The sequence below is a fragment of the Dipodomys spectabilis genome, unplaced genomic scaffold, assembly GCF_019054845.1.
Source record: "Dipodomys spectabilis isolate Male_0828 unplaced genomic scaffold, ASM1905484v1 ptg000419l, whole genome shotgun sequence".
Classification (NCBI taxonomy): Eukaryota; Metazoa; Chordata; class Mammalia; order Rodentia; family Heteromyidae; genus Dipodomys; species Dipodomys spectabilis.
Window position 1 is genome coordinate 247672 of NW_024871096.1, and position 24819 is coordinate 272490.

Consider the following 24819-nt stretch of genomic DNA (forward strand, 5'->3'; position numbering starts at 1 on the left):
GCGCGTGCGGGCCGCGCACGGAGCGGAGGCGGGCCTGCGGGCAGACGCGGGCACCTGCGCGTGGACTACAGCGGAGGGAGACGCTCCGGAGTCCGAAGGGCCGGCTGGCGGGAGCTAAGTCCTGTTCCAGGCCGGAGCCCCGCGAGGGCGGGGGGCGGGGCGGGAGGGGGAAGCGGGGCGGGGGGGGGGGGGGGGGAGGGAAGCGGGGCGGGGGGCGGGGCGGGGGGGGGGAGGGAAGCGGGGCGGGGGGGAGGGGGGCGGGGGGACGGGGCGGGGGGGGGGGAGGGAAGCGGGGCGGGGGGAGGGGGGCGGGGCGGGGGACGGGGCGGGGGGGGAGGGAAGCGGGGCGGGGGACGTGGCGGGGCGGGGAGGGGGGAAGCGGGGCGGGGAGGGGGGAAGCGGGGCGGGGGGGAGCGGGGCGGGGGGGGAGGGAAGCGGGGGCGGGGGGGAGCGAGGCGGGGGGGGGGGAGGGACCGGGGCGGGCGGGGGACGGGGCGGGGGGGGGGGGGGGGAGGGAAGCGGGGCGGGGGCGGGGCGACCGCCTCGCCCACAGATCAGAAGGCCCGACAGCCCGTCAGGTGCTTTATTGGTGAAAGTTGGGAAGTGCACGCAGCTATTCACAGTAAAGAGCGAACACCAACGCCAGGGCCACGTACGTTTCCGTTTCGTGTTTCGCTTGTACCCAGCTGTCCCAGGCAACGTCCCAGATCCACCTGCTGGCAATCTGCGAGAACAAGGATTCAAAGGCGGCTTTAAATTCAACGCGCGAGCACATCTTACGCGTCACCTACGTGCCTTTGTAAAATAAGTACATCTCTCTCTCAGGAAGGCGCAAGTAGGAATTAACTGCTGGTCGCCTCGTTTGCTGGGGGCTGTTGGCAAGCACATTTTGTTTCCTCAGCAAGTCTGGGCCTTGTAACGGGGTCTACAGAACTACTCTAGTGTACTACAGATCTAAGGAATTGTTTAGCCAAAAGTTAATCAGGCCCTGGTCTTGTAGAGGTGGCATTAACTGTGCAAACAGGCAGTGCGACTCCCTTGCCTGCAGAGCCACGCAGGATCTAAATACAGCTCTGCTGGTCTGTGGTGGATCTGAAATGGTCACACATTCTTTATGGCGGCTTCTCAGCCCTGAACTTGAGTTGGCTTTATAGCTCGCTCAGACCCACAGAACATGAATGTGCAACTTTCAAGCGAAGCCGTCGAGGGTCTTGCAACATCGGTTGTCTTGCTTCCTGTGTTGAGGATACAGGTGGGAGCCACCAGTGCCCCGCTAGTATACTCTTTATTATGATAATATTCAATTTTAATAATCTTCAGTGTTGATTGAAGGCTCTCAGGAGCACCCATTTAAGGTTCTAATACATAAAATCTAGTCATCACAACATCTGTAGGAAGATTTTTACCGTCCTCACCTTGGTGATGAAAAACTCATGCCCCAGCCACAGCCCATGTGTCTCCTCACATCCTACCTGGGTTCCCACCAATGACCATCTCATTTCCTTCCCTTAAATCCTAATCCTGGCTCTTTTATTTCCCTGACTAAACACTTCTTGACACTTATGGTTCATGTCTTAAAATTCTTTGTAGTCTCTTCAGTACCGAGCATACATTTGTGCCCAATAAATTTACTAATTAATTAAATACAATATTAAAACTGACGATTAAGAAACAGGTTAACTATGAAATTTAATGCATTATTATTAAAGTGCAATTTCTAGGATAGTATTTTTCAGAATTAGAACATCTTTAGCAAAATAATCCTGGCACTGAGAGGCTCTTCTCATCTTCATGTGCTTTGGAGTCATCCTCATAACCTCAGATCACTATGGAGAACACACCATGCAGTTCTAACCAACAAGACACTGGGCAAGCAGGATACTTACATTTATTGCTTGACCAGTCTTCTGAATAAATAACACTTTTATAATGAACTTATAACGGTGAAATCCAAACTCTTTGACTGCTAACAACATTTGGTCTGCCAATTCAAGTGACAAATGTGAGAAGGCCTTATCATCATATCTGACATCTTTAAGAGTTTCCTTGAAAAAAATTAAGAAAGTATTTAGATTATCAAGTCAACTATTTTCAGTATAAAAGAAATATACATTCCTGGAAAACAGCACTAAATATGCGTATCACTTCATTTTAATAACAAATTTGAAAATATTGGTTTTTAAAAATATATTCAATTGCCTTGTTATCTACAGTTGGGCTGTAAGTTTGATTTTTAGATTACTCTGCCAAACAGTTACAGAGACACAAGGCAACTTTTTTAAGGCTTTTCTGGAAATATGTGGTAAAGAAAATGTTGTATTTCTACAGGCATTATTTGGACCCACCAGCCTTACATCATTGTGTCTACTTCAACCCCTTTAATTAAAGCCTTCTTTCTTACCCTCTATGGTCTCTTACTCCATTGAAGTGTGCAAAGAATATTCATTAATGTACAGCTTACAGAAATAGATGTGTCTCACAGGTCATAATGCATGAATCTTCCTACATGTGCATCATTTTATGTGTAAATATAAAATCATCACAAGGAAACTCCTTTGCACAACTATTAATTGCTAATAAACATGGGGGGGGGGAGCCACTGCTGTCTGGCCTGTGCAGAAGACAAATGGATCTTGGAGAATGTCTGTAAGCTTAACAAATAACAAGTGCAGCTGCTGGACCCTGTGATTTCCCAGCTGGAGAAAATCATCCTCTTCTGGGCCTGCCATGCAGCCACTGGCCGACAGCTGACACTTCCTCAGACAAGTCTGTAAAATCCACCAAAACCAGTTTGCTTTCAGCTGGCAAAGCACCAATATACTCTGTCCTGTCTTAGGAGTATGTCAGCCGTCAGCCCATCAGAATTCACAAAGATTTTGTCTTCTCCTCAGGAATGTGAGTTATCACACTGGTACACTACACTGAACACATCATGTGCCAAGATGGCTGCAGCAGGCCCAGATTTCTGCAAGCTGCTCTGGCTCTTTGGCAATAGGATCCTGAAGGTCTATCAGTGCTTGAAGTGTAAGTGGTGAGTAGAGATGCTATTTGGAGTCTTTGGAAAGCCTTTGGCGATCTGGAAAGAGCCTTTGCCATCATCTGCAGTTGTTTAACTGTTCTACTTTAGAGAAATAGCTTTGGGCTGCTGCTGGACCTTTGGAGACTGAATGCTTGCCCAGAGGCCACCAAATCACCATGCATCCTGCCCATCACCAACTGGGTATGACATGACACACTAGGAAAACCGCTGCTCTGCTAGTCTGAAGACTAGATTCAGAGGGAAGGCTGTTTTTACGGAGACATAAATGGTTTCACTGAAATGGAAGGTAACTGACTTGGCCCTGGGCCCTTCCTGCCTCTGACCAACAGGCCAGAAAGGGATTACTTCATCGTAACTACCTACTTACTAGTCAGGATGACTGAATGAACTAACACTTCTACAAAGGAGATGACAAGGAATGCATTGGTAAGACGGGATCTTTCAGTCTGTTATCAGTATTACCATGCCAACAATCGTGCCTGATTGTTGGAATACTACAGTAGTCCACTTCATATTGAACTATGAATAACCTAGATCCTTGAGGAATGAACACTGAGTCCCTTGTGAAGAGCCATGGGTAGCTGACATTCTTACTGAACACGTAGAGGAACAAGCAGTACAAGAAGGTAGCAGCAACAATAACTGTCACAAGAACGAGGACTGTAATTGCCAAGAGTAATTCCTTCTTTTTTTTTTTGGTCGGTCATGGGGTTTGAACTCTGGGCCTGGGTGCTGTCCCTCAGCTCTTCAGCTCAAGGCAAGCACTCTACCACTTGAGCTACTGCGCCACTTCCGGTTTTCTGGTGGTTTATTGGAGATAGGAGTTTCACGGACTTTCCTGCCAGGGCTGGCTTTGAACCGCGATCCTCAGATCTCAGCCTCCTCAGTAGCTAGGATTACAGGCGTGAGCCACCAGCACCCGGCGACGAGTAATTCCTTCTTATATGAATGTGTGTACACCTATATGTGAAGGTATTTTTTCTTCTCTATTATTAATTCCTTATCATGTAGTATGAAATACTTTTATCAGTACTACCACTAATTCTACACCCTACTGTTTATGTTACAGAATACCCATCACTCTAAAACGCCACCAGTTCTTTTGGGAAAGAGATTTGTACATTTCCAGTGGTTAGTATGTGTTGTCTTTATTTTGGCATAGTTTTGTGTGTGAGTGTATGTGTGCATATGCTAGTCCTGGGGCTTGAACTAAGGACCTAGGCACTGTCCCTGAGCTTTTATGCTTATACTTTACTACTTGAGCCACAGCTCCATTTCTGGCTTTTTGGTAGTTAATTGGAGATAAGAGTCTTATGGTCTTTCCTGCCTCTGCTGTCTTCAAACCCGTTGAGTAGCTAGGATTGCAGGTATGAGCCACCAGCACCCTGCTGACCTGTTTGTTTTTTGTCATTTGCAGGGCTTCAACTCAGCCTGGGCACTGTCGCTCAGCTCTTCAACACAAGGCTAGTGCTCTAGCACTTAAGCCACTGTGCCACTTCCGGTTTTCTGGTGATTAATTGTAGGTAATAGAGTCTCACAGACTTTCCTGCTCGGGCTGGCTTTGAACCAAGGTCCTAGATCTCAGCCTCCTGAGTAGCTAGGATTACAGGCGTGAGCCACTGGCACCGGCTTGACATGTTGTTGTAAGAGATTAGTGTGCATATCCATATGACAAGGAGTGGGCCTTTCCATAATTAATTGTATGTGTCATCTTCAGATATGCTGCAATACCTAGAAAAAGATTATGCATGGTTGTGTCTGTGACGGTGTTTACGGAAGAGTCTAGTAAACATATATATCAGTCGATAGTGACTAGGACATCAAGTGTGGGAAGTATACATTTTCTCTTTAAGCTGGGACACCTATCTTCTCCTGCACTTAGTGCTAGAGTTTCTTAGGTCTACAGTCTGGGACAAATACTCACCCTATCAGCTGTTCTCAGGACTTTCAATTCAGACTAAATTAACCATTAGCTTTTCTAGGTCTCCAGCTTGCACACTGATTGTCCGTACTGTAGGACCATTTGGGCTCTACAGTTATATGAGCTAATTCCTATGTTTTTGCCATATATGATATGCCTACTATACTAACATATATAACACTTATAGATATGTATATATATGGCATAGATGTATACACACATACCACACACAAATCACTCATCTGCACTGGCTCTAATCTGGCAGTGTCACCAACCCAGCCCCCAACCTACCGTTAGTATCTGTTGGATTTTAATTTCGACTGAATGAGCTTGGAATTTCTTCATTGGCTCCATTCTATATGAATTAGAAAACTTTAACTTTGCCAGGGCACTCTTCCATTCTTTACCTATGTCAGCAATGGAGTCATCAAATGGAGGCTCCACATACTGAACATCGTGAAAAGAGTCTCTCAGCCTTTCTCTCAAGATCTGTGCATACTGAAGGAGAAAGGTTACAAAATAAAACTGTCTTAAGAATCCTGATACAGTAGATGCAGAACTGACACAAAAGTTGTAAGTCTGTTATAACAGATTTCTATGAAATATAATCACCACAACCCCAGATTTATTCCTAAAGGTCAATTTGGTAAAACAAGAAAAAAAAGCGGTCTTTTGAGATACACACATACATAAATATAAAAACCAGCATGAGCTAGGTGCTGGTGGTTCACACCTAGGGTAGGCAGAGATCGGAGGATCAAGGTTTGAAGCCAGCCTGGGCAGGAAAGTCCACAAGACTCATCTCCAATTAACTACCCCAAAAAAAGTCTGAAGTAGAGTTGTGGCCCAGGCCCTGAGTTCAAGCCCTAGGACTGGCACACACAAACTGTGTGGACATACTTTAAATATCCACTCAACATCCAAAAGAACTAGAAAAAAGAACTGTCTCCAGAGTGGCAATGACGTGGCCAGGGGATAGAGATGTAAAAACAAACTTTCATGGCCCCTAACTTAAGGTTATGAAACATATCAAAAATATATCCTGTTATTGTTTTTCAAATCATTTATTTAACATTTAAACATTTATCTTTAAATCAGTACTAGAATTATCTCAGCAACAAATTCATAAGTGTAAAAGTTGAGAAGATAACAAAAACATATTCGTTATATACATCAGCCCGTGCTTTGAAAATGTAATGAGTGTTTGGTATCCAACATGCATAAAGGACTGCTGAGTTAGAGCCAGTATTTTCCAGATTAATTTAAAGTCTTGCTCTGGATAGCAGAGGACAAACTTTCAGTCTCTCACCATTAGGTATTGTTTGCTGTGCCACTTACATATATGGGTTTTATGTTGTGGTAGTTTCTATTCCTGGTTTACTGATCATTTTGATTATGGAATGATGAATTTTGTCAAGGACTTTTTCTTCATCAATAGAGGCGATTTTGTCTCTAGTGTGTTACATTGATTGATTTGAATCCCTGCATTCCAGGAACAGTATCACTTGGTCATGATATATTTCTTGGTGCCAGTATTGGGGCTTTAACTCAAGGCCTTTCCTTCATGCTTTTTCGATTAAGGAGGGTGCTTTACCACTTGAACCATGTCTCCACTTCTGGTTTTGCTAATTAAATGGAAGTATGCATCTCAAGATATTTTTCTGCCCTGGTTGGCTTTGAATCACAATCCTCAGATCTCAGCCTCCTAAGAATTTAAGATTACAGATGGGAAGCTGGGCACCTGTAGCTCATGCCTGTAATCCTACTCAGGAGGCTGAGATCTGAGGATCACGGTCCAAAGCCAGAAAACTGGAAGTGGCACTGTGGCTCAAGTGGTAGAGCGCTAGCCTTGAGCTGAAGAGCTGAGGGACAGCACCCAGGCCCAGAGTTTAAGCCCCATGACCTACAAAAAAAAAAAAAAAAGATTACAGATATGAGTGGCTGACCCCTGGCTTAGTCCTTTGAATATAATACTGAATGCTAGCATTAAGTTAAGAAATTTTGTGGTAATATTCATAAGGTATATTGGCCTACAGCTTTCAATGGTGTCAGTGTCTGGCCTTGGTATCAAGGTAATGCTAACCTGCCTGTCTCTATCTTCAGAAAAAAAGAATATACAGTTGGCAATTCTTCCTTCAATTTTTGGCAGATTTACTAGTGAACAATTTGTAGTGGATGCTCCCTTGGATTTAATTATGGGTGTCCCTCTTTATTCCTGATAACTCCCTTTGCTCTGATGCCAGCTTTATCTGAAATTTAACATGGTATGTCTTTCTTCATCCATGTACTTTGAAGCATTTTCATTTAAAAAGTAGATTAATCATAGAGAACAGAGTTGTCTTAATTTTCAACACATTTTAGTGGTATTCTGCATTAAACACAGGGTGAGGCATGTACCTAGCCAGGGAAACACTCTCTTGATTTATATATGTCTCTTGATGTTGTATACTCAAGATTAGGAACAAGTTTTAAATATCACCAGCTTTTTGGTATCTATTAATACAAGCTGATTTGAACTATTTAATCTAGTGATGTGGAAATTCCTGTTGCTGAGTCGGCTTATTGGCCTAGATTCAACTATGATTACCACTCATGTCATGCTTCTCTAGTGCTAATAATGTTTGAAATCTTCAAATCTATATGCACAAGTCAAATGTTCAATTTTTAGTAATCTATGTAGTTTTGTGATCTGTGGTTGCAAGCAACAGAGACTGTTTATTGCTAAGCAAAACTATTATTGGAATGACAGCTCTCAAACTCAAAGAAAAAACCAACACTCCATTCTCAGAAAAAGAGGGGGCACTTCAGCATGCCACACCCAACTTCAATAAAGTTCAACAATTTCAATGTATACTTCATCACATTGTCTAATTTAGATTTCAACTTCCTACAAAATTAACGGACAATCCCACCAAAAGTCTATTCAGTAAATGAGTCATTTTAAAAAATAAAATTAACTCGTCCCAGTTAGGTAATCGATGTAGGACATTAGAATCAAGAAGTCTGTACTAGTTACACGTCTTTGTTTTGGGATTCTTACTTTGGAATGTTTTGAAATGTTTTACCTATTATTTGTTTTCATCCTATTAGTGCTGGGTTCCATGGAGTAAGTGCGGCTACAGGTAGACCCTGCCTAGGACGGGGCCTGGCACAGGCTCCAGACTGAGCTCGGGGCACGGGGCACGCTGGGGTTACTCCCAGAGTTGGTGAAGGGCGCGGTGGGGGCTGCTCGGCGGCTTTCTCGGCGTGGTTCCACAGGGAAACGCCGGCGCTCCCCGGCGTCCGCGCAGCCGGCACAGGGCTCTCGAGCTTCTGGTCCAGCCCGGTGTCCAGGCGTCCACAGGCTGCCGCCAGCCGCGGGCGGTGAGTGCGACGCGCCACCGGTGCCACCGCCACCCCCACCCGCGCGTGGCGGCCGCGCGTGCGCCCGTGTCCGCGTGCGCCCGTGTCCGCGGGCGCGCGTGTCCGCGGGCGCCCGTGTCCGCGTGCGCCCGTGTCCGCGTGCGCCCGTGTCCGCGTGCGCCCGTGTCCGTGTCCGCGGGCGCCCGTGTCCGTGTCCGCGGGCGCCCGTGTCCGCGGGCGCGCGTGTCCGTGTCCGCCCGTGTCCGCGGGCGCCCGTGTCCGCGTGCGCCCGTGTCCGCGGGCGGGCGGGCGCGCGCGCGCGGGACACCGGGCGCGGTGGCGGCGCGCCACGGCCGCCCCCGGCGGAGAGGGCCGCGCCGTGGCCTCGGGGGTCGGCCGGCCGAGGAGGGAGCCCCCGGGCCCGCCGGGCGCCGGTCAACGCCGGCGCGCGCTCGCTGCGCGGCCCCGCGGCTCACTCACTGACTCCTTCTCGAACATGCTAGGCCTCCTGTCCTTTCTAGACGTCCCCGGAGACTGCTGGGCCGCCGGGCTCACGGCGGGCTTCGTCGCTCGCGGCCGCTTATCCATCTCGCACCGCCAGCCGCCAGCCGGGCCCCGCACGTCCGCTCCGCGTCGGCCGCCAAACGCCCGGGACGCCTCACGCCGCCCCGCGCCTGCGCCGCGCGGCCGGAAGTGGCGCCGCCCTCCGGGGCGCGGCGGGCGACGCGGCGGGCGGGGCGAGCGCGTGCGTCATCCGCGAGCGCGGGGCTGCGTCATCCGCGAGCGCGCCGGTCTGAGCCGGGAGCCCGGGAGCGGGGGCGGGGCTCGATTGGCCGCGCTCCCACGTCCTTCCGCCGTCTTGGAGCCGGAGCTTCCGGGGCGGCGGGCTCGGAGGCCCTGCGCGCCGCGTTCCCGGGCCTGACAGGGCTGGGAGACCGCGCGGCGCCGTGGCCGACCGGCGCTGGGCGAGCCTGGGCGGCCCCGAGGTCCGGGCGCCCCTCCGGGCGCTGGCGGGGCCGGCGGACGTCCTCCGCGCGGGGAGGCGGGTGTTGGGAGGGGCGGGCCCCGAGGCGGGGCCGCGGGCACCGGCAGGCGCGCGACCGCCCCTCAGCCCCGGCGTCGGGGTCACCGGAGTCACCGGGGAGAGGGGAGAGGAATGCACACGCCTGCGGAAGCGGAAGCCGGCCAGCCCGCCCTCCGCGGCCGTGCTCCCGCGCCTCCCCGCCACGTAGACCGGGCTGAGTCCTCCTTGGTTCGCTGGTGTCCCCAGATGCTGAGAGCGGAAGCCGTTACCACGTGCCTTTCTCCCGCCGTGCGCGACCTGGTCTGTGAAGTGGGGTCTGAAGTCGGAGGAAATTGCGATGTCGACACCATCGTCACGCCCAAGGGCGAGGTGCTCTGGGAAGCGGTGACGGGCTGCGTGAGCTGCGCGGAGCCAGGTCTGTACTGTTCAGCACCCCAGATTTCACTCAGCATGGCCACCTGAGAGGTCCTGAACTGTAACAGCCCTTTTCTAGCCATTGCTTTGTATGACAGGATGCGACAACACAGTATTATTTTCTATCTTTTCTTTTTCTGTCGGTCATGGGGCCTGAACTCTGGGTCTGGGCGCTGTCCCTCAGCTCTTCAGCTCAAGGCTAGCGCTCTACCACTTGAACCACAGTGCCACTTCCAGCTTTTTCTGCGTATGTGGTGCTGAGGAATCGAACCCAGGGCCTCGTGCATGCAAGGCAAGCGCTCTACCACTGAGCCACCTTCCCAGCCCAGGTTTTTATTATTGACTATGTGGATACCCCAAACTTAATTAAAACACAGAAAAAAATCCATATTATGCTAATGATTTTAGGGCGTAATAATTCATTGTCATCAGACATCTCACAATCTAAAATGTTAAAAACAGCCAAGGTGCAATATATTCAGTAATCTGTATACTTTGAGGAGTTATGTTCCGAGATTCCCCAGTATTGATAATACTGCAGCCTACACTGTGGTTCTCCTTATGCTCCCTGTGTGCTGCTGCACAGCCCCAGAGCTGATGTGTCTTACACTCCCTGTGTGCTGCTGACGAGACTTATAGTTTATGCCCGGGTAACTCCTGGGAATCACTGTCTTGCACTTTAGGGGCATCCCTAAGTAAAGTAAGTGTTACTTAGCCCCAGGCATTTTGATACTGTGACAGTTTAGTAAGTGAGATACAAGGGATGACAGACACGTCACCTTAGGTAAGACAGTATGGTAAATAAAGGAGATTTCGGGGTGACACATCACCTTAGATAAGACTGTGGTAAATAAAGGAGACTTTAGAACAGTACCCCATTTAAAACATGAATTGTTGCTGAGCACCAGGGGCTCACTCCTGTAATCCTAGCTACCTAGGAGACTGAGATCTGAGGATAGCAGTTCAAAGCCAGCCCTGGCAGGAAAGTCTGTGACACTATCTCCAATAAAGCACCAGAAAAGCAGAAGTGGCATTGTGGTTCAAAGTAATTGAGTGCTAGCCTTGAGCAAAACAGCACCCAGGTTTTGAGTTCAAGTCTCATGACTGACAAAAAAATGTGAATTTATTTCTGGAATTTTCCATTTAATATTACAATACTGCAGTTGACCATAGGTAACAAACTACAGATATGTGGATCTGATGTACATAGTTTGAGCCTGCATTCACGTAAACTTGTGTAAAGATAATGACATTGAATACAGTTTTTCTCCTGCTTGAACCTTTTTTTTTTTAATTTTTTTTTTGGTTAGTCATGAGGCTTGAACTCTGAGCCTGGGTGCTGTCCCTCAGCTCTTCAGCTCAAGGCTAGTGCTCTACCAGTTGAGTCACAGCGCCACTTTGGACTTTTTCTGCTTAGTGGTGCTGAGGAATCGAACCCAGGGCCTCATGCATGCAAGGCAAGCACTCTACCACTGAGCCACCTTCCCAGCCCTGAACCTTTCTATTTTACACTCTACTGACAGTATATCTTTTTTTTGTAAACCGGCAGGCATCATGTAAGTTACTTCTAATGATACATTACTACTTAATTATAAGCTAATTATTGGTTCTCTGGAAACTGTAATTCGATTTTATGATTCAGACATTGTTTTCTCCTATAATACAGAACTGTGGTAGTGAAACTTGCTTTCTCGTCCTGTAGGGCAAGATCTTGATTACCGGGGAAGTGTGCGGCGGCTGGGCCCTGTGTGTGAGGCTGTCCATCTACATTTCTTAACCCTGACCAAAGAGCAGTTTGAAATTCAATATGTACCATGGTTCCAGTGGACACATTTTCCAGAGGTTTGGCTTCTGAACAGTTGTAGAAGAACTTTGCAAATACTGTTAGGTGCCCTTGTTATTTGTCAGTTTTAAAGACACCATCCCTGGGCCATCCAACTGTGAAGAAGTGTTGAGGGTTTCAAGACAAATCTGAGTTATATAGGGCTCCAGAACCCCTGCTAAGAAACCCTTCCCTTTTGGTTCTCCTATCATAGAATTGAGAGTTGGTGAGGTTGTACTTGATACAGAGGTGCTCATCCTGGGCAAAAACAAAAAGACAAAAATCCACTCCATTGTGTAGGACTGAAGGACAGAGCTCCTGGAGGAACAGTGAAGTGTTCTTAAGAAACCACAGGGAGGGTACTTAATCTCTTAGTGATTTGTAGAAAGGGTGGTTAATTCTTGGTCCAGCCCAAAACTCTGTTTTGTCTTCTATTTTTCTCCATTTCATTTAATGCCTTAAATGACAATAATCCTGTATCAGTAACAAGTCTTTTCCTAAAATGGATTGAACTTCCTAATTTAGAGTGGAAGAATTGTTTTCTATTTGTACTACCTCTTTTAAGGGACTATGTGAACTGTTTTAGCTGTTTTGAGGGAATAAGATAAATAACAATGGGAAACAGTGTAGGTAAAAATACTTTTCAATTCACAGTTATTTTAGATTTGTTACGTTCAGTGGACATTTAAATAAAGAATCCTTAGATATTGTATTTTTGTAACTCTTTAGTTATTATAATATTCAAATAGAAAACATACTTATGCCAAAATATAGAAGTTGAAAGCGTGAGTTCTAATGCATCTTGTATATCTTAATCTAAACAGTTGTTTCCTGAAATATTTGATGCCTTGGGAAGCCTGCCCTCTCCCACTGTGTGTCTCGGTGTAATGAAGTTAGCCTCATGTCTCGAGCGAGCCTTGGGAGACGTGAGTGTGGCAGTTCTCACAGTTGCTCACTGGATTTGTGGGTGGGCTGGTGAATGTGGAACTCAGATCTCTATATTTTAATTACTGCTTTCTATAAAATACAGTGATTTGGTATATGTGTGTAATACTTGTTTTGAGTAGTTAGGAAATTATAAAATGTTTGTCTAAGTACAAATAGCTGCAGGGTTAGTGTTCGTTATCCTACAATTGTACAATTTTCATACAATTTTTGTTTGAATTTTAGGTATTTTTGCTGATTGGGAAGAAGTGTCCATTTCTCTTAAGAGATCTCTTGGCATCTGAGGAACTTGCTCAAGTCTTTGGGCATTCTGTGGTAAGCTTGTTCAGTGGAAATGTACAGGAAGTTACAACAGACAAGTGATGCTTCTCTAGGGAAGAATTATTTTAGAAATTCAAGCATCCCTCTTCCTTTACCTTAGAGTGTTACCCCTCTTTTCCCCATGTAATAGGCTTCTTAGGTAATGTAAGAGGACTATTTGAAGCATATTGCTTTCATTGGTGTTTATGTTGATAATATTAACTCAATATAGAATAGTTATTTTAACCCTTTACAGGGTGGGAAATGTTCACCTGAGGACCATGTAAGGCCCACAAAAATCTTTTGGTACATGACAGGACACACGTATGTTTTTGTATGACTCATCGGCTGCCCACAATCATCTGCCTATATTGGTAATTTTGAATGGTTCATAAATGATGTTATAAATATCCAAATGGCCCTCTGCCAAAACAATTGCTATCCCTGCTTTAGAAGAATGATAATGGAATTTTATTCTAAAATGTCAATGTTTTAAATGTGGAATTTTCTGTTCTTTGCACCTATCCATTCAAACTATAGTGAAAAAAACTAGATACTGCTGAGAAATCATACAGAACTACATACTTTTTCAGAACCTTCTAGAGGGCACATAACCAAGAGACTTCAAATTGAAGGGAACTTTCAGGGAGCAGTGGATTTGTCACGTGGAATTGAGTATTATCTTCAGAAAAATCCTCCTGTTCTTTCTGGAGAGCAGGGGATGAGTTCTTCAACACAGTTTGTTTCTTTAATCTGTGATTTGCTGTCTGAGATAACCATTTGCTTACCTTTTAGCTTCTATAGCAAGGTTCTACTTCAGTGAGGACTGATTTTTTTTTTGGCTCAAAGATTCTCTTTTGCTATATGGTTTTTGTATTGTTTTAGTCTCTGAGCAACTTCGTTTTTCCTGTATCATTCTTTTGTGTGTGTGTTTGCTGGTCCTGAGGCTTGAACTCTGGGCCTGGACTCTGTCCCATAGGTTTTGTGATCAAGCCTAGTGCTCTACCACTTGAGCCACTGCTCCACTTGCAGCTTTTTGTTTTTAATTGGAGATAGAGTCTCATGGACAGTCCTGGCCTGGCTGACTTAGAGCTGGGATCCTCAGATCTTAGCCTCTTACATACATAGGATTACAGGCATGAGCCACTGGTGTCTGACTTGTATCATTCTTTTAGTCTGAGCATCTAACACATTCCTGCATCTTTCTAGTGCAGGAGTGGTGCTCTCGCCTGGAGTGGCTATTGGATGTTTTAGGTGGATAGGCAAAGAGCTGCACCCCCAGGAGGAGAAGACTTGCCCTGTTGGTTTGGCTGTGGCTATATCATCCTCTTCCTTTTACCACACAAGCACCTGCTGTCTGGTTCTGATTTTCTGTCAGCACTTTTTTGCCCGGATACTGATTGCCCGTGATAGATGTTTTCAAGCTGGATTGGCTCATCCTAGGATGGAAGCCTTGCCTGTTCTCCTTCCCTGCCTGTGCTCCTGTCACTGCACGTGGGAGAGAAGACCCTTGCTTTTTTCAAAGTTGTTCTGAGGATGGATGAGCTGATGAGTCATACAAAATGTGTGTGGCATCTGATATTATTATTATAACTATATAGACCCTTAGTCTCTCTTAGTTTAAGGAAGGAAGAAAATATTCTTAGTCTTGTACTAGTTTGCCCAGCAGTTCCGTAATGGTAACTGTTCAATGATGTGCTGTCTTGATGGGTTAGATGGATGTACTGAAAGTCTTCATTGGTTCTCCCCATGGACTCAACCTGAGAAATATCTTATGGCATGGGTTTGCCTCACCTCAAGAAATCCCTCCCAAGTAAGTTGCAGGTGAAGAAATTTTCTCTTTTGATATATTTAGCGTTTACTTTTTCTTGAATTTCACAACAGGGAAAGGTGAATTTGTTAAAGACATGTGTGTGTGAGAGATGGGGAAGTCAAGTTCCACATCACATCAGAGAACAAGAGTGTATGGAGTATGGTTTCAAGACCTTGTACTCAAGGCACTCGAGGCCTCCAGAAAGTCATGATAAAAAATGTCCAGGTCCTGGATCAGTAGAAGACTCAGGACTATTATTTTCCTAGGCTGCACGGATCAACTTCTACATCTTGAGCTGGGCTACCTCAGGAGGCTGAGATCTGAGAATTGTAGTTCAAAGCCAGCCCTGGCAGAAAAGTCCATGAGACTCGTATCTTCAGTTAGCCAGCAAAAAAGCCAGAAGTACAGTGGTAGTTCAAGTTAGTAGAGCTCTAGCCTTGAGCAAAAAGCTCAAGGACAACACCCAGGCTCCAAGTTCAAGCCCTAGGGCTGGCATACACACAAAAAAAGCTTTCTCTTAGGGGCATTCTCTGAAGTATGATGCTACTTTACTTTCTTAATTTAAAACATTAAACATTAAAGTAAGTTTTTAAGATGTAGGGGCTGAGTTCCTCCTTCTAAAGGTGTTTGTGGCAATCTCTTCTAGATACTGTTCAATGCTACTCCTGCTGATGGCAGGACTGGGTCAGCTACTGAAAGATTTCCTTCAACAGACTGAAGTCACATTAACACATCGACCCTTTGTAACCCTTACAAATTTAGAGGATTTGATTGTTTTTCCCGGCAAGTATATTCCCTTACCCCATCCCTTGATGTGTTTTCATGAAGGTGTTGGAAAATAATGTCAATATCTGAATTCTTGAGGTATAATAAAGAACTTACTCTCCAGTGGCAAGATTGGCTCTATTAGCTTCTGAAGATCTCTTTACAAGTTTTTTGGAGCACTACCCCTTCCCAGTGCTCATTCAGTGACTGAGAGTTCAGCTGTGTGATTCAAGATTGTGACAGAACTGGTCTGTTCCTCAGATGTGTTGATATGTACAGTGCCGTGGGGACATTTATCCCCCGTGTGCTGTCTTCTCCCTTCTTGTACATTTGTACTCACTTAAAGATGCCAATAGTGTGAAGGGCCTATATCTTCTGAAAATGTATTTTATTGCTCTTGGTCAAGATGTTTAGCTGGTCAAACAAGAACCTTACTTTTACTTGTTACCTAAGTCATTTCCCCCAATTTTCAAGGTCCCTGAGGCCACTACAGTTACTGTGGGTCAAGTAGTCTTTCAAAGAACATCACCAAAAATCAACATCAGAGATGCACTGTCCTAGCCCATCTGCCTGACCGTGTTTGATTTTTATTTTTCTATTTCTCAGTTGATTAGTCTGATTGTATTTAAAGATATTTGCTATTTTTGCAGGTGTTACTTGTGAGATACTTTCAGTATTAGAAGAAGTGATGACAAAATCTACCTTTATATTAAAAATCATGTTACCATATTGGGAAGTGGCACTGGCCAAGTTCAGATCACACAGGTAAGGTTAGCATGCCAGAGTTGTTCTTGGTGATTGGAGGCAATACCTCTCAACAGCCTTCACTGTTGGGGTACAAGAGACTATAGAGGTAGAGTTGCGCTCATATGAAATACCTTCATATAATTATTTAGGATATAGTTTGAAGATGTGTTTTAAACATTAGTGTCATCCCCTTGTTAGAGTTGACGTAACTTTTTTTTGCCAGTGGGGTCTGAATTCAGGGCCTGGACATTGTCTCTTAGCTTTTTTTGCTCAAGGCTAGCACTCGACCACTGGAGCCATGTTCCACTTCCAGCTTTTGGGTGGTTAATTGGAGTTACAACTCTTGGATTTTTCTGCCCAGCTGGCTTTAACAGATCTTAGCCTCCTGGGTAGCTAGAACTATAGGCATGAGCCATCAGTGCCCAGCCATAGTTTTTGTCTTAATCAGTTCTAATATTCTTTTTGAGTTCTTACTGTAACAGAACCATTGAGTTCAATATTAAGAGAATAATGGAGCAAAGCAATGTAATTGTGGGCATTGCATTCCCTTAGAAATCAACCCCATTCTGAAGCAAAGCCTCTGTGTGTCAGGTGGAGAACATGAGTACCAACTTGCCTTTCTTCCTCAAGTGGAGACCATGAGTACCAACTTGCCTTTCTTCCTCAGGTGGCTTCATTCTGATACATTCATTTTATTATCCGAGCTTACTTTTGAGTCAGTTCTTATCTACTGATGGTACAACTATGTCTTGTGTGCTGTAGGACTTCCAGGTCAATGGCCTTTCTGCAAAACAGGTGTACTGGGGCTTTGTGAGGCATAGATCATATTCAGTGAATGAGAGAATGAGCCAGAAGATCCCGACAGGGAGCTCTAGGAAAGTTCCAGTGCTGTGCAACCTATGAGGCATCATCTCTTAGCTGCTGATGATACTCGAGGTGGTATGGAACGAAACAGAAGTTGAGCTCATTGTCTACTCTTCTGGGCAAGACAACTGGCTCCCATACAGGAGCCCCAAATTAGATTTCATGACTTCTTTTAAGCTCCCACTGCAAGATAAATAAAGCATGAGAAAGAAAAGGGCTAGGAGGTATGCCAGTGGAAGGAAAATTAAATAGAAATGGAATGGAAAATAATAAGGTTTAAATGCCACCTCTGGATGACCAAGGGTATTATAGGTTAAAAAAGCAAAGAGGGAATCAACTCAAACCACTGGTTTAGGGCTTGTGAAGGTGGCTCAGTGGTATAGTGCTTGCCTTGCATGCATGAGGCCCTGGGTTCAATTCCTCAGTACCACATAAGCAGAAAAAGCTGGAAGTGGCTCAAATGGTATAGAGTGCTAGCCTTGAGCTGAAGAGCTGAGGGACAGTGCCCAGGCCCAGGGTTCAGGCCCCACGACTGGCAAGAAAAAGACAACAACAAAAAAGCCCCACTGGTTTAAAAAGATCAGAAAAAAGACCAACAGGAAAATGAGTACCTGAGTAGAAATAGGTATTTCAGGAAGCCAAAAACATCTTACAAAATGCTTGTGAGCCCATTGTATAAGGAGGTAAGTGGTTTTTGGAATGTAAGTTCTAGCAATGGCTTTGTCTTTGTGGTTCTGGGTGTGTGTGTGTGTGTGTGTGTGTGTGTTTTGGTAGCACAGGCAACTTTGAAGAAATGTTTTCAAAAACCCAAATTATGTGGGAAACAGGGCTAAGGTCTCAAATCTCCATTGCCTTTGTGACAAGAATGTTAAAGAAATTAAAAAGTATCAAATGAGCCCAATGGGCCTGTGCCATGCAGGCTTTATACCACAGTGACCTCTGCAGGCAGCCTGGAAAGCAAGGAATCGAGTACTAAGTGCCTTATTAAATACAAGAACAATGCATTCATTTTTTGCCAACAACCCAGTGAAATCTCAGTGCTTAAGTAGCTTACAGAAGTGATTGGTTTTTGATGATGGTCTTTGTTTTGTTCTATTGAAGCTAATAAAAGTGGTTTTAAAACCATTAGAGTAATAAACATTGAATTACTTATTTCTCATACTAGCAAGTACAGTGATTCCCTCACCTCTCATGGGAACTACATGCCAGAGTTCCCCGCAATAGGTGAAAAATCTGAGAAGTAGCAACAGGTGAACCATGATATAGTAAGGGAGGCTGTATAACACTGTCACTTTGTGGGTGCACCTACTGTGGGGGTCTCTGGAACATAACTCCCATGATGAGTGACGGGTCACTACATACTAAAAAACAGACAACCCTGATACAGTGAAGCCACAATCAGTGAACAGCAGTGTAGCTCAGGATGACTATAGTAGCACTTTTTTACTTTTAATACCACCCTGGTCATGTCTGGACCAGAGTCACCATGATTTATGCTAATTGTATTGTAGATGTATGCTTTAAGCTGATTGCCTTCAATGTTGCAGGTTTGCCGATTGCGCCATACTGTTGTTAACACAGCTAGAAATGGGACTTAGGAGAGTTTTTGCTGCAGTTAACCAGTGTCCAGACAGACTCCTGACTGCAGAGGTATGGAAAGTGACAGCATCTCACTTAATTTGCTGTTGGCTAAGAGCTTTCTTTGCAAAACCTCTGTGGGTTTTGTGACTTTGTATTACAGATTTTGTTACACTTTTATTAGGAATTTTGTCCTTTAAAACCTTTAGTGGGGTGCTGGGAAGGTGGCTCAATGGTAGAGCGCTTACATTGCATGCCTGAGGCCCTGGGTTCGATTCCTCAGCACCACATAAGCAAAAAGAAAAAAGCCGGAAGTGGCGCTGTGGCTCAAGTGGTAGAGCGCTAGCCTTGAGCTGAAGAGCTGAGAGACAGTGCCCAGGCCCAGAGTTGAGGCCCACGACCGGACCAAAAAAAAAAAAACCCTTAGTGGTATCATGAAGTAGTAAGCACTTTTCTCTGCAGCTGTATTTAATAGCACATTATGAGGTGGTCATGGTCTCCATGGTGACCAGAAGTGTCACCATGGACGCGTGTGCTCATGACTGTCACCTGTCACACCAAGGCATGTTTGAGGGCGACTCACCTTGGGTAGTAATTACAGTCCTCTAGGTTTTAGTTTCTTCATCTTAAAAGTGGGACAGTAATCTTTTAGGGGAGTTTTAGAACTTACATATGGCTGTATAAAATAACAAATTCAGTGCTTGCCATAGCTTCTCTACTGCTACTTTCAAATGAGTGCTTACACACATTTCATTCATGTTGATGCAAATACACTGCACACACACATCCCTAAACATGCACCACCCAGCAGCACACATGCACACATCTTCACAAACACGTGTGCATGAACACAGGTCCTTATGTCCACATATGCACAAATCTTTACAAACACATGCATATATAAACACTTCTATTCATGTGTGCACACATCACAGACACACCCTTCCACTATATACACAGGTATGCATGTGCATATCTTCACAAACACATGCAATGTACCCACTGAAAACATTGATATGTGTGTCCACATTGTTGCTTCAGAGTTTTCACATGAGATTTGCTCTCTTTGAGCCAGGGATGTAGGCTGGTTTCAATCTTCCCTCCTCTGACTCCAAGTATCTCTGTCTCTTAATAGTTATAGTTAGATTTCTGCTGCTAGTAATAAACATCCCAAAGCAACATTACTGTACATAGGATGGAAGTGCCTCTGAGACTCTCATAAATGGAAGCAACCAGACTAGAGGACAGCTCACCATTCCCCCACTCATGGAGGCTGTGAGGCCACATCCTCCTGATGAGCTTGCTGCATCTCCCATCACGTCTGCCTACCGCCAGAAGAAAAGGAAGAGGCATGCGTCACTCCCTTGAGAACACTTCCTAGAGGTAGCACACACTGGTCCGACCTGGCTATAGACAGGCTACAGGCCGTGTGGCTCTGTGTGCCTATTGGCTTGCTGGGTGATCTGTTGGTTCTTACTTTTCACTCTAGTTCAGCTTTTTTACATAGCATATCACAGCCTACTCACTCCAGATTTTCACTATGAGTGATCTCACACAATTCCATGCCGTAAGTTTTCACCTCTGAGGGAACAACAGTTCAAAATTTTTTAAACTTAAAAATGAAAACAACATACCAGGTTTTTTGTATGCAGCTAACAAGTGCCACGGGTATTTTAGTGTTAAATGCCAGTCCCTCAAAGCAGTGTCTTGCACTTTTTTTTTTTTTGCCAGTGCTGGGGCTTAAACTCAGGGCTTAGGTGCTATCCCTGAGCTGCTTTTGCTCAAGACTAGCACTCTACCTACCACTTGAGCCACAGTGCCACTTTTGACTTTCTCTGTTTATGTAGTACTGAGGAATTGAACCCAGGGCTTCATGCATGCAAAGCAAGCACTCTACCACTGAGCCACATTCCCAGCCCCTTGCACATTTCTTTAGTCTTTGTAATTAGCAATATACCTATTTGGTAAACAAACTGGTATACGTATTTTCCCCAGCACCTCAAGTTTAACTTATTCAAAAAGTTTGTTCTTGGACAGTCCTACTGTTGCTGACCATGTTTTCTTAGTCTCCCTGGCACCAAACTGAGACCACATAAACAGAAAAAGCCAGAAGTGACATGGTTGCTCAATCGGTAGAGTGCTAACCCTGAGCAGCAGAAGCTCTGAGTTCAAGCCCCAGGATTGGCTAAAAAAGAAATGCTTCTTTTGTTAAATTTTATAAGGTCCTGTAGAATTCTCCCAGGAGCCAGCCTTTTTTGGGGGAGAGGGGGGGTGTCCGGTCGTGGGGCCTGTACTCTGGGCCTGGGCGCTGTCCCTCAGCTCTTCAGCTAAAGGCTAGTGCTCTAACACTTGAGCCACAGTGCCACTTCTGGCTTTTTTCTTTTTGCTTATATGGTGCTGAGGAATCGAACCCAGGGCCTCATGCATGCAAGGCAAATGCTCTACCACTGAGCCACCTTCCCAGCCCCATCAGCCCCATCCCCATCCCAGAAGCCTTTTGAGACAGATGTTGATCACACCCTATTTGCAGAGAAAATTCAAATTTCTGGAGCTAAAGAAATTGCCCAGGGTCTTATTTCTTGGGAGTAAACCTTGAATGCTTTTCTGGTCACATGAAGATGAAGGAAAATAAAGACTATTTCTGGAGAAAATACTACATGGTACTCTTATGTACAAGTATCAGACATTAGAGTTTAGTGACTTGTAGAGATATAGGACCCTAAATGTTACGAATACTTAAGATAAAATACTTGTAAAGACCACATCCTGTCATCAGATTCAGTAAGTTTTCCTATCTTTTATACTGTTTAAACTTTGTCCCAAAATGTTTCTAGATGAAGCTTAACAAGATTTTCACAAAAAGATTGTGGCTGTGTGACAATGACCAGAACATTTTCCTATGTTGAATAATGTGATACTATTTTTTAATAAGTTATTTTCATTCCTTCTATTTTCTGCAGTCAAGAACTCTGTATACCACCTTTGATGAAGTAAGTAGTTAAATTTTTTAGGCAACTTGAAACATTGTTTTCTTTTAAAATGCAAAGCTAAACATTGGCCATAAATCATATACCTAGAGGAATATGTTGGTAGTAACATAGGGAGAAAAACTAATAGTAGATTTAAATACAGCCTTCAGGCTAATTTTAAGAACCATAGTACTAATAATACTAATCTAGTTTCTAAAATTGCACAAAACTAAGCTGGAAAATGCAAAAACATGCTAACATTATGGACTAGACTTACGTAAAGGCTTACATTTTAAGGGTTAGATATGTTTCTCTGTGTGTGTGAGTGTGTGTGAATATAATAGCTTATTTGTTTTTGATGTTTTAGATATTGGCAAAGCATTTGAGGGATGGTAGAGTGAACCAACTTCCTCTTTTCCTTGGAGAACCTGCTATGGTACAGTATTAGGTTTTTTTCCTGTCTTGTATTCTTGTGTTTATGAACCTGTATGCGCCAATCCAGTAACAAAGAATATGACTGGTTGTCTACTCAAGAGCAGAGCTGAACCATACTTATCTTCTCCTCTTACCCTCCATCAGATACTGGCTTAGCCATGGCTCCAGGGTGGACACTGCTTTGTATTACTGCAGTGTTTTTTGAAACCTAATGGTTTAGTGTTCCTAAGCATTTGTTGGTTCTATGTATGTGTGCAATCTACAGGACTGTGTTTGTCTTGTGAAGTATAGCAACAGTCAAATGAATACGACTGAGTTGGATGAAAAAACAATTATTATTCTCAGGTTTTTAAAAATATTTTGTGAAGATACTATAACAACTTTTTTTTTTTTTTTTTTTTTGTCAATTGTGGGGCCTGAACTCTGGGCCTGGGCGCTGTCCCTCAGCTCTTCAGCTCAAGGCTAGTGCTCTACCACTTGAGCCACAGTGCCACTTCAGCTTTTTCTGCTAATCGAACCCAGGGCTTCATGCATGCAAGGCAAGCACTCCACCTTCCCAGCCTATAACAACTGTTTGGGACCATAAAAATTTCCTTCTGACTGAGAGTTGGCAGACCTAGATTTTAGTTCCTGTTTGGTATTAGTCAGATTTCTATGAACTTTAGTCATCTCTTCATTCTGTTAGTTTAGGAGATGGACTAAGTAAGCTTATCCATGACTTTTTTTGTCTTGAATCCCTGGGACTGTCCATCCATTGACCATCTTCCCAGGTCAGCTTTTTCCTGACTTCTTTTCTGTAGCTTAAGGGAGAGGCCTTGGCCACGTGTAATTAAAGGGAAGAAGGAACTGTCTTGATCAGCTTAATGATGAAATGAGCACAGTAGAGAAGAGAGAAACAGGGGCTGTGCTCATAAACAGAAGAACAACTTCTTGTATTGCCCTGGAAGAGGGTGAGCATAAGCAAGACGGGAGTCTCACTAGCTTCCAGAACCTTCCAGATGTTTCTGTCCTTAATGATTGGCCCTCAGCGCCTTGCCAGCTCTTAGGTTTTTCCTGCCTAGCATATACAAGGCTCCCCTCTAGAATTCTGGCTGCGTAGTAGTGATGACACCGTCTGTGCAATTCACACTGCCCAGGGCCCTTAGCCCTCCATTGTTCCCTCTGCCTAGAACATTAGCAAAACATTTTCTGTTTACTTCTGAAAGGAATTTCTCTGGGATTTCCTGAACCATCAGGAGGGCCCCCGTTTACGAGATCGTTTAAGCCATGGAGAGATAAACATACGTGAATTTCCAGAAGCAGCAGCAAGTCAGCTCCTTGCATTTTCTCTTGTGCTTTCCCTCAGATTCACTGATGAAGATGTGCTGTCAATGGTTAAGGTAATGTAGACAGAGCAAGATGGCTAGATAAACTCGCTGTCATTCAGCAATGAAAGAGTATAGTTTAATTTCCCAGTGTAATTGAGACTATTAATCTTTTGTTTTAATGAGTTATACTACTAATAATTATTGATTACATGTATATTTATATTTTCTATAATTAGTACTATTTGAGGTAATTTAAGTATTGGGCAGACTTTTGCCTTTGTTTTTAATAGCAATATACTATTGAAAAAAATCAAAGAACAAATTAGAAAACAGTTAACCAAATATTAGCAAGTTTTTATAGCTGATGAGTGGCATATTTATATCTACCAACAAACTAATTTTTTTGCTTTAAAATAAGTAATTTTGGCTAGAATGTCTGTTCTTATTTTCAGATTGTATGTTTAGAAGTCATTTAAAAAATTGTTTAGAAGTTCAAGCCATGAGGAATAACTCCCAGCAATGATTATTGTTAAGCATTAAGTGTGGGGTTTTTTTTTTGGTCGGTCATGGAGCTTAAACTCTGGGCCTGGGCACTGTCCCTGAGCTCTTTAGCTCAAGGCGAGTGCTCTAACACTTGAGCCACAGGGCCACTTCCAGTTTTCTAGTGGTTAATTGGAGATAAGAGTCTCATGGGGACTTAACTGCATGGGCTGGCTTTGAACTACAATCCTCAGATCTCAGCCTCCTAAGTAGCTAGGATTACAAGCATGAGCCACCTGTGCCTGGCTTAGCATTAAGTGTGTTTGCCTCACATTTTTCCATGTGCGTACCAACGTGGTGCTTAGGAAGATGACATTATGTCTGGTAGCTAGTGTTTCTCATTAGGTGTGTTTGTGGCTTCAGTTTGCTTACCCCTTTTGTCAGCTTCCATTCTGTCAGAGCATCAGTTACCTATGCTGGCTCAGATAATAACTATGTGCTACAGAAAATTCCTAATTGCAATGTAAAGTGAACCCATCTGCTCATTTGGGCACCTGTAGTCCATTGAAAAGTAAAGTTTCAAGGCTAAAGATAGCAGTAAGACCTTTCTTCTTAAAAGGTTTGTGATGTTCCTTTTTTATTTTTTAATTTGTGATGTTTTGATATTTTCTTGCATTTACCACTGCACGGTTGTAATTATTTTCTAGACTTCCTGTTAACATAGTGTGCTCCATTTTGTTGGATTTGTTTTCTCCCTTGACTTATTAATCTTACTTGTAGCTTCAGTGTACATATTGCTTCCTTTTTTTAAAAATTTTTTTTATTTTGTCAGTTGCAGGCCTTGAACTCTGGGCCTGGGCACTGTCCCTGAGCTCTTTAAAGAGCTCAAGGCGAGCTCTCTCATTTGAGCCACAGTGCCACTTCCTGTTTTCTGGTGGTTAATTGGAGTCTCATGGACTTTCCTGCCCGGACTGGCTTTGAACCTCGATCCTCAGATCTCAGCCTCTTGAGTAGCTAGGATGACAGGCGTGAGTCACCAGCACCCAGCATTTT

The 24819-nt window shown here is 44.5% G+C and overlaps 2 protein-coding genes and 1 long non-coding RNA gene across 8 annotated transcripts in view; 2 read left to right on the forward strand and 1 right to left on the reverse strand.

The window, feature by feature from the left end:
- Positions 1 to 563: 563 nt before the first annotated feature.
- Positions 564 to 8963, reverse strand: Dynlt2 (dynein light chain Tctex-type 2). Its single transcript, XM_042667749.1, has 4 exons — positions 8784 to 8963; positions 5253 to 5459; positions 1887 to 2045; positions 564 to 724 (listed from the first exon to the last, which is right to left on the reverse strand). Exons 1-4 carry the CDS (start codon positions 8889 to 8891, stop codon positions 614 to 616), a joined length of 585 nt encoding a protein of 194 aa, XP_042523683.1. The 5' UTR covers positions 8892 to 8963; the 3' UTR covers positions 564 to 613.
- LOC122097251 lies at positions 3901 to 4490 on the forward strand. The gene is made up of 3 exons (XR_006145501.1): positions 3901 to 4012; positions 4110 to 4171; positions 4458 to 4490. It is a non-coding gene; the product is annotated as an uncharacterized LOC122097251 (long non-coding RNA).
- Positions 8964 to 9155: 192 nt separating the features above from the next.
- Positions 9156 to 24819, forward strand: part of Ermard (ER membrane associated RNA degradation) — a 30298-nt gene continuing 14634 nt past the window's right edge. Inside the window, exons 1-12 of one of the 6 annotated variants that reach the window (XM_042667742.1) lie at positions 9156 to 9289; positions 9574 to 9742; positions 11444 to 11583; positions 12388 to 12489; positions 12734 to 12823; positions 14524 to 14621; positions 15268 to 15404; positions 16037 to 16151; positions 18545 to 18647; positions 21536 to 21565; positions 21912 to 21980; positions 23185 to 23358. In XM_042667742.1, coding sequence (XP_042523676.1) covers positions 9574 to 9742; positions 11444 to 11583; positions 12388 to 12489; positions 12734 to 12823; positions 14524 to 14621; positions 15268 to 15404; positions 16037 to 16151; positions 18545 to 18647; positions 21536 to 21565; positions 21912 to 21980; positions 23185 to 23358 — 1227 coding nt within the window. In that variant the 5' untranslated portion in view covers positions 9156 to 9289. Of the gene's footprint in view, positions 9290 to 9422; positions 9743 to 11443; positions 11584 to 12387; positions 12490 to 12733; positions 12824 to 14523; positions 14633 to 15267; positions 15405 to 16036; positions 16152 to 18544; positions 18648 to 21535; positions 21566 to 21911; positions 21981 to 23184; positions 23359 to 24819 lie in introns of those variants that run through there. The other 5 variants (XM_042667740.1, XM_042667744.1, XM_042667741.1 and 2 more) reach the window with 5 other exon arrangements.

What these genes read in the sequence shown, in the direction of transcription:
- Dynlt2 (XM_042667749.1), bottom strand. Translation starts at nt 8,891, where the DNA reads ATGGATAAGCGGCCGCGAGCGACGAAGCCCGCCGTGAGCCCGGCGGCC. An exon ending in AAATCCAACAGATACTAACG is followed by an intron (nt 2,046 to 5,252) that starts GTAGGTTGGGGG and finishes ATTTTTTTCAAG; the next exon opens with GAAACTCTTAAAGATGTCAG. An exon ending in AGACTGGTCAAGCAATAAAT is followed by an intron (nt 725 to 1,886) that starts GTAAGTATCCTG and finishes TTGTTCTCGCAG; the next exon opens with ATTGCCAGCAGGTGGATCTG.